Below are 8,451 nucleotides of genomic sequence, written 5' to 3' on the forward strand. Positions count from 1 at the left end.
GAGCCTGGCTGTCCCTCAGGGACTGGGACCCGGCACCTCTCCAGCCAAAGGGAAAAGGACCCCAGCAAGCCTTGTTAGCCACAGACAGCGCGGTAAAGCTGAACAGCAAAGGACATTGGGGACATTATTCTGGAATTCAAAAGGTGCCAGCTCCATGGACAACAGAATTATTGTTCCTAACATGAATGTGAGTGAGGAAAAAGAATGAGTAAGCTTGTGATGGTAAAGCACAGAAATCCTTTCACATTGTGGCCTCCAGCTAGAACAGGGCTTGGTTTCTCCTGAAGGGAAATCTCAGTCAATCCTGTAAAACTGATAATTGCATTCCTGTGTTCCACAGCACAGTTTTCTGTCAGTGTCCCTGCACTGGATCCGTTACAAGTCAGAGCCCATTGACAGAGTTTTGGCCACCCCACAGGGTGAGCCCTCCGAGGGAACCCCATTCCTCCCAACCTGAGCTGAGAACATACCCAGCAATTAGTTACACTGAGCATTTTGGCTACTTTGATCTTTAAATTTTCAAAATAATTTTGATTACTAATGCCTTGATTAAATTAAGAGGTGTTTCTGGCAAACAAAGATCCTGTCTGACTCTCAAGATACAACTTACAGGTGTTGGGGGTTAGGTGTCCTTTATTTTCTATTTAGTTCTGGCTTGCCTGTGGAATTTTTACTCATGACTTGCAGGGAAAACTTAACTGCGGGTACCTGGTGGGTGCTTGAGGAAAAACAAAGAGTTTGGCTGGGCCCAAGGGGGGAAGGGGGCAGGAAAAGGGGAGGGTGGGGACAGTTTGGTGGCTTCTTCAGCTTCGGAGAAGAACACTTTGGGTGCAGAGCTGTTGTGGTGGGGAGAAGGGAATTTCGCCATCACCCAGATGGAGCTGCTGCTTCTTCTCCTTCTTCCCTCTTCCTTGGTGGCCTCGCACCCCCTGTCCTGCCGGGACGTGTGGCAGTGCCAGCCATCGCCACGGAGCTGCTGATCCACCTCAGCCACTGGCCCGGGATCTCAGCTCATCCCTGCTGTTCCAGCTGAGTGTTCCTCAGAGCCCTGCAGGAGCACCAGCACTGACTGCCAACCCGAGGGGGTTTGTGAAACAAAGCCTCTCCTCCATCCTTTCCCGTCTCAGCCCAGAAAGCTGTCACAGGGTCCCTGGCTCTGTTTTCTTGCTAACGCTGTAGTTATTGTTGTTTGTTTGCCTGGTTATAAATATTAGTAAAGAACTGTTATTCCTATCCCCAGATCTCTGCCTGAGAGTCCCTTGATTTCAGGATTATCATAATTCGGAGGGAGGGGGTCCACATTTTTCATTCCAAGGGAGGCTCCTGCCCTCCCTAGCAGACACCTGTCTCCAAAAACCGAGACATTTGCATGAGAAAATTTTACAAAGTTTTCAATAAAATTCTTATTGATAAATTTGACTCCATTTCTAACAAGCTGTTCCTAAAGATCCCGTCAGGCTGTCTTAGACACTTTGGGCAAGGGATTCCTTCCAAGCTGGGCCACTTGGGGGGGGATGGGGGCGGCCCCAGGGCGGAGGGCAGGGTGTGCAAGGGCCCTTTGTGACACGCTGCAGCACGGTCACCGTGGGATGGTGGCAACGGGAGCAGATGTCAAAGGGCCCTTTGTGACACGTGCTGCCATAGGAGCTGGCGGTGACAGGGCCACGCCACAGTGCTCGGTGCACGCGACGGGTCAGGACGCGCCAGAGCGGTGCTGTGAGGAGCCCCCGCACAGCGCACTCCTTTGTGTCGGACCTGGAGCTTTTCTGAAGCACTATTCCTACAGGTGACCTCGAGGCCAGACCACAGGTCTTGCTGACTTGTGGCCTTCCCGAGGCTTCCTTCTTAAGGTTCTCTTGAGGGCAGACCGTGGGACTTGGTGACCCGGAGCTTTTCCGACGTGTTGCCCATCCCTGCAGTCTCTGCCCTTGAGACCAGACCACAGTCCCTGTCGAGGAGCCTCCTGTCCTTGTGGCAGGAGCCCTCAAGACCCAAGTGCAGGACTCGCTGTCTTGCAGTCTTGCCAGGACTTGAGTCTTGCAGGTGCCTTCCAGGCACGACTGCAGGACTTGCTGACTCCGACCTTTTCCGAGCCATCTCTCCTGCAAGTAGCCATAAATCCAGTCACTGCCATGGAGCAGCGACCCCCAAGAGTGCCCAAGTTGGCCTGGCTTGAGGAGCAGGAAGAAGAAGGCTCTGAAGCTGTCCTGGCACAGGAGTCTGAAGAGGTGCAGGAGTTCCAGGCACCACAGGAGGGTGAGTTGCAGACCTCGGCATTAGGGCTAGTGCCTGTTGCCAGCTTGGCCCTATCCCATTCCATGCCATGCCATCCCCTGGTGCTGTTCCTATGGAAAGGATTGGAGAGTCTGGAGGAAGATATGGAGCAGCGACCCCCAAGAGTGCCCAAGCTGGCCTGGGTGAAGGAGGAAGAGGAGGAGGTCGAGGAAGAAGGCCCTGGAGCTGCCCCAGCACCAGAGACCGAAGAGGTGCAGCAGTTGCAGCCGCTGGAGGAGGGTGAGTGGCAGAGCTGGGCCCCAGGGCTGGTGCCTGCGGCCATCTTGGCCCCATCCCATCCCATTGCATCCCATCTCATCCCATCCCACACTGTCCTGTGGACACACACCCATGGACAGCACAAAAAAGGGGCTGGGGATGCCCCCACAGCAGTGGCCGTGCTGCATCCCCTGGGGCATCCCGGGACTGTCCCTGCCTGGGGAACGCAGGGCTGGGCTGTGCTCTCCCGCCTCTCCTGCAGCCCCTCAGCTCTGGCTGCTCTTTGCCAGATGCAGCCATGGACGGCGCACAAGAGCAGGACACCGCCCGTGGCCACTTCCGCAGAGCAGCGCAGGTACCTGCAGCCATCCCCACCTGCGCTGGGCCTGCTGGCACTGCTCAGCCCAGCACCGCACTTGGAGCACTCCATGCAACTTCCCTGCCTTCCTGCCCTTCTCCTACAGTTTCTTTACCAATACATCAAGAGGATTGGCAAGGAAGAGACCAGTCCCATGGACACTGAGATCAAAGCATCCTCAGAGGTCTTGGTAGAAGAAAGCAGCGCTGCCCAGCTGGATCTGCTTGTAGAGACGGCTCTTTTCAATCCAGAGCAAGTAAGCAGCCTGTTGCCAACCTTTGATCCTCCAGCAATTGCTTGGCTTTCCCAAGCCACGCCTGCTGCTCACTTGAAGCTTTTGAGGCCATGGCAGCGTGCTGGAAGAGAAGCACTTGTCTGGGGAAGAAGCTGGGCACGTTGCTGACTCCCTCTGCTAGCATTCCAAGTCTCCCTGTGCCTTCTCCAGGTGCCCGGCGTGGTGAGGTACATCCACCAGTGGCTCATGGCCAATGAGGCTGCTGAGCACAGGATGGACTGGGCCCTGATGCAAGTGGCCGAGGCAGAGCCTGATGATGTGGCCATCACTCTCCTGCGGGTGGCCCCAACGTGTGACAGGTATGGGGCCCAGCTGCCCCGAGGCCTCAGGGCTCCCCAGCCCATCACCCTGTACAGCCCGGCCCAGGGCTGTGAGCAACACAGACTTCCAGGGCCCTCTGGCTGCTCCCTTTGCCAGCCCTGCTACAAAGTCGGCCAACGAGCCCGCTGCCGTGCTGCCAGCCTGCCCCTCAGGGGCCTGTCCCCACAGGGCTGGGCTGCCTGGCTGCTGCTGCCGCTCAGGGCCAGTGGGCACAGGCAGAGCTGGCGGCCAGCTCAGCTCCCCACTGCTGCCCAGCCCACGGTGCTGTGTCTGACCCCGCAGAGCTGCTATGGCCATGTGGACGACCATCTTGCTCTCGCCCTGGATTTCAGAGGAAGTGACACCGCTCCTCATCAATGTGGTGGGGAGCTGGCCGCAGAAAAACCTGGGCACCTCTGATGGGGACAAGACGGCTGTCTTTTCCCTGACTGTAAGTTTCTGGAGCTGGCCTTTGCTCACCGCAAGGCCGGCCGCCTCTCCAGCAGCTCTGTTGCCTCCTTCCCCCACTGCATCTCCCTGCTTCAGGCACTGGCCACAAACCTGGCCTAGGGGCAGCTTCAGGGCCACCAGGCCCGCTGCTCCCCCTGCGTCTCCCCCGGCCTCTCCCTGCCACGCTCAGGCCCTGCCACACGGACGCCCCGGCACTGAGCGCTGTCTCGGGCTGCTTTGTCCTCTGCAGGCAACTCTGGTGATGTGGAAGATCCTCCAGGGGCCCTGTTGCCCACAGATCCTCACAGTCTATTTCCCCCGCCTCTTCGTGCATCTGCTCTTCCAAACGTACTTCAGTACTTTGTATATGACAGAGGACGTCCATACCTTCTGGAAGGAATGCCAGGAGCAACACGGCCTCTCCACCAGCCCCAACAGGTGCTCCATGCCACTCCTCCTGTCCCTGCCACTTCCCGAGCCTCGGAGCCAGCGCTCCCAGCGTCACCTGGGCTTTGCTGTGCACACAGGTTTGCAGTGCAGACCCTGAAGGCCCTGCTCTGCAGTCTCCACTTGGAGCATGTGGTGGTGGCAATGGAACGCAAGCGTGGCTGGGACACGCTGCTCTGTGCTGACACCCACCACTATGCCGTGGGTCTGCTGGCCAGGTGAGTCCCCCTTCTCCCCACAGCCTCCGACATTTGTGCCCCCTGCCCGGGATGCCCCCCCACAGTCCCCGTGGCCATGGGCCTGAGGGCCTCGTCACCGAGGGATGGCCAAGGAGACTGCAAAAGGCTGTGAGAGGAGGGTGCCCAGGAGCAGCCACATCTCACGGGCCCACATCCCCTCACAGGGTGCTGGGGCAATAGGACAACTGTGTCCATCAGTCCTGGGAGAGGTTTTTCGCACCCTTGCTGAGACTCTTTATGCCATTTTCTGCCTTCCAGGGTAATGCGCCGTGCATCCGCCCACTTGTGTAAAGGCATTTTAAGCTACCTGCTTGAGGTGCTCAGCAAACCGTTGCCACTCTGGGATGTCTCTGCCATGGCATTCCTTGTGGAGGTGAGCCTGATGGCCAGCACTACCTTGCTCAGCTCCCTGCCAGCCCTGTCCCCTTGCATAGCCACAGCTGCCTGCGACGGCACCCGCGCCCTGTGCTGCTGCCTGGGCCCAGCCCTGCGCACTTCCAGGCTCCTGCGGCCGGCTCCCCTCTCACTGCCCTGTGCCTTTCAGCTCCTAGATTGCCTGGACTTGAGTGACTGTGGTGACAGCCTAATGGACATCTTGTATAAGTACCTGTGGTACAATTCCACAGACATGCATCACCAGGTGCTCAGGGCTCTCCTCCTGCTAAGGGACCGTCCCTCCATGGTGAGAAGGGGGCAGCAGCTGAAGCCGTGTGGGCAGCATGAGGCTGGGCAATGCTGTCACTTGGCCTTGGCTGGCCTTTGCCTTGGGCGCTGAGGCAGCTCCTCCCAGCTCTCCTGCCTCCTGCTTCAGCTGCCCGAGTGCTTTGGGAAAGGGCTTTGGCCTCTGGGCCCTGCAGCAGCTGCCCGGGCTTTCACACCCTTGTGTTCTGCACAGGCCGAAAGAATTCAGAGCCTGACAGGAAGACTAGTGCACCTCCTGTGGGACTTGGACAGTGACGTGGCCAGGATGAGCATTGCTCTCCTGAGCTATATTTTCACGGATGAAGACACCCCAATATCCTGGCGCAGGGCCCTGCAGCTGGCTGAGCCGCTCCTGAAACTCCTGGACAATGTAAGGCTCTGTGCCCCAGCCACGGCCACTGCCTGCTGCCCGGACACTTTGTGCCCTGTGCATTTGCAGGCCTGCGCCAATGTGGGCCACAAGAAGCCAATGATGAGGTCATTTTTCCTTCCTTCCTTCCTTTCATACAGCCTGATAGCCAGGTGCAGCTGCTCTCCATGTCTCTCCTTCGAAGAGTGATGTCTTCAGCAAAAGAAGAAGGAAGAAAGCCCCTGAAGGAACGAGTGTACCAGAGCCTGCTCCCACTCTTTTTCCACTGCCAAGATGAGAATCGGCATGTGGCAGAGGTGAGGACTCCTGGGCTGCTGCTGCGCCTTGGCAGGGGGCTCAGCTGCCTCCTGCCCTGACGCAGGCTTGCAGGCTGCAGCCTCCTCCAGCCCTTGGCACTGGGACACTCCTGTGCCCTGCCTTGTGGGGCCATTTGCGGCTCTCTGCTGCTCCCCAGGCCTCTCGGACAACGCTCCTTCGCGCGGCTGGCTTTCTGAAGAGGCCAGACCTGGAAAAACCTGTGAGGAAGGAGAAACTGTGGAAGTTTGCCAAGCTCGTGGTAAGGGCAGTCTGCAAGTGCCAGCCAAAGGCTAGAGAAGCCCCCTGGCCCCGGTGCTCAGTGTGTGGGGCTGGCAGCTGTGCCCTTGCCCAATGCTGCACCCGGGGGCCGCACGGCTTCTCAGGGCTGGCCGGGCACGGGAGGCCGGGACTGGCCGCAGGCTGCAGCGCCCGGCCGAGGGGCAGAGCCCGCGCCAACCCTTCCCTCCTGCCGCTCTCTCCAGCTGGCCGACCACAGGATCCCCTTGGCCGAGCACCTGCGCCGGGCCCTGCAGTACCTGCAGGACCCACAGGAGACCCTGCGAGCGGCGGCCATCAGGGTCATCGGTGAGTCCCGAGCCCGGGCTCCCTCCCCGCCCCGCCGCTGCTCGGCCCCAGCCCCGGCTGCTGCCCCGGCAGCGGCACCCGGGCCCGGCGCCCTGGATCCCCGGCTGTCCTCGGGGCTGCTGCTGCCGGCCTCTGGCAGCCGTGCCCTTGGGCTGAGTCAGGGTGCGGCAAGGGCCCGGGCTGAGCCCTGCCGGGGCAGGAGGCCGTGTGGCCACAGGGCTGGCAGCGTCGCTGGCAGGGATCTGTGCTGCTGGGACCCTGACAGGCTCTGTGTTCTCAGGGATGGCCGGGGAGCAGCTGAGGGGGCAGCAGGCAGAGCTCCAGGTGTTGTGCAGAGGTGAGCCAGGACAGCGGGCTGACAGCGGTGGCTGTCGGGGGCAGCTGCAAGCCCTGGCCAGGCTGTGGAGGGCTCTGCTCCCTGTCCCGATGAGGGGCGGCGTGGGCAGAGCACAGTGAGATTTCAGGGCCACGTGGGGCATTTGTGGCCAGCAGCTTCGGGCTGACCCCCTTGGTCCCTGCTCCCTCCTGGCCAAGGCAAGAGCCGGCTGGCATGGCCCTGGCAGGGGGCTCTCGCTGGGCCCCCACAGCTTTGGGGTGTGACCGTGGCTCTGTTCGTCTCTCTTGCAGCCCTCGAACGCCTGACGGAGGACAGAAGCGGTGCCGTGTCAGACCTGGCACTTGAGACGCTGTATGTCCTCCGGGCCATCCAGAGTGCCCGATATTCCATCCTGCAGAGGATGCAAGACCAAATCCTCAGGGCATGGAGGACACGGCCTCGTCTGTCGGGCTTGGGCTGGCTGCACTGCTGGAGATGTGCTCAGAGATGATTTGGGACGTTCTGTTTGCTGGGGCCACCTGGGCAAGCCAGGATTTTTAATTTCATAAGAATTGTTTTCTTCTGTTTTTTTCTTTTTAGTATGTAAATAATATAGGATATGTTAGGGCTGAGAGGCTCTATCTTCTGGGGCCACATGGGCCATCTGTTATTTTTTTTTTCATAGAGATTGTTCTTTTCTTCGTTTCGTTTCCATCTAGTATGTAAATAATATAGGATATGTTATAAACCACAAGAGTCCCAAGACCTTTCTTTTGCTGCCCAGGGTGTGAGGGGCATAGGGGAAGAGAGGGAAAAGGGTTCTTGTGTTCAGCAACCTGCCGGGGCGTGCAGTGGCGCAGGGGAAATGGCCAGAAGCCCCTTGGCCTTTGGTGGTTGTGCTGAAGCCACAAGCCCTGTGGCAGGCAGGAAGCGCCATCTGTGTCCTGCTGCCCGTGTGTTGGTGCCGTGATGGCTGAGGAGCTGCTGGAGCTCCTGTGGGGCTGCGGCGCTGCTGCCGGGCCAGGCTGGGGGAGCCCCTGAGGGCATGGGGGTGCTGGGCGGCCGTGAAGGGATGAGGGGCTGCAGAGGCCCAGACGGGACAAGGCAGTGGGAAGGCACGAGGGGGATATGTGAGGGAGTGGGTGGCAGGAGGTTCCAAGGGGACAGAAGGCCCTGGAGGAGCCGGGGTGGTGGGAAGCCCTGAGGAATTGGGTGTCAGAGGGCCATAAGCAGCCCCCGGGCAGCCGCCTGGTCCCTGACACCCGGCTGCTCCTGTGCTGCCCCAAAATGTCCCCCAGGCCTGCAGCAGAAGGCCTGGAGGCTGGGACACCACCCCAGCGGGAGGGTGGGGACAGCCCGAGGTGCCCAGGCTGGGCTGGCTGGGGACATGGAGGGCAGGGGGGTGCTGCCAGGCCACGGCCACTGGGTGCCTCCAGGAAGGGGCAGTGGGCAGAGGCAGGGCTGGCGGCCAGCCCGGGCCCTCGCGGCTGCCCAGGCCACGCTGCTGTGACCGAGGCCCCCCTGACACAGAGCTCGGGGCCCACAGAGCTGCTTCCACCATGGGGAGGGTGGCGATGTCTCCTCCGGCAGGGCTGCCCA

General features: G+C 60.1%; 1 protein-coding gene across 2 annotated transcripts; it reads left to right on the forward strand.

The window, feature by feature from the left end:
- The first annotated feature begins 868 nt into the window (after nucleotides 1-868).
- Nucleotides 869-7,603, forward strand: LOC147645513 (maestro heat-like repeat-containing protein family member 7). Of its 2 annotated transcripts, none has more exons than XM_086874537.1 (16): nucleotides 869-2,256; nucleotides 2,356-2,514; nucleotides 2,784-2,848; nucleotides 2,958-3,107; nucleotides 3,297-3,445; nucleotides 3,750-3,897; nucleotides 4,147-4,334; nucleotides 4,424-4,561; nucleotides 4,841-4,955; nucleotides 5,127-5,264; nucleotides 5,478-5,654; nucleotides 5,795-5,950; nucleotides 6,109-6,210; nucleotides 6,434-6,536; nucleotides 6,817-6,873; nucleotides 7,164-7,603. In XM_086874537.1, exons 1-16 carry the CDS (start codon nucleotides 2,133-2,135, stop codon nucleotides 7,361-7,363), a joined length of 2,169 nt encoding a protein of 722 aa, XP_086730663.1. In that variant the 5' UTR covers nucleotides 869-2,132; the 3' UTR covers nucleotides 7,364-7,603. The 2 variants fall into 2 exon arrangements, with proteins under 2 accessions (XP_086730663.1, XP_086730664.1); XM_086874538.1 differs by having other exon boundaries at nucleotides 1,667-2,256; nucleotides 2,790-2,848.
- The last annotated feature ends 848 nt before the right edge of the window (nucleotides 7,604-8,451 follow it).

The sequence above is a fragment of the Cyanistes caeruleus genome, unplaced genomic scaffold, assembly GCF_971803275.1.
Source record: "Cyanistes caeruleus unplaced genomic scaffold, bCyaCae1.hap1.1 HAP1_SCAFFOLD_246, whole genome shotgun sequence".
Taxonomy (NCBI): Eukaryota; Metazoa; Chordata; class Aves; order Passeriformes; family Paridae; genus Cyanistes; species Cyanistes caeruleus.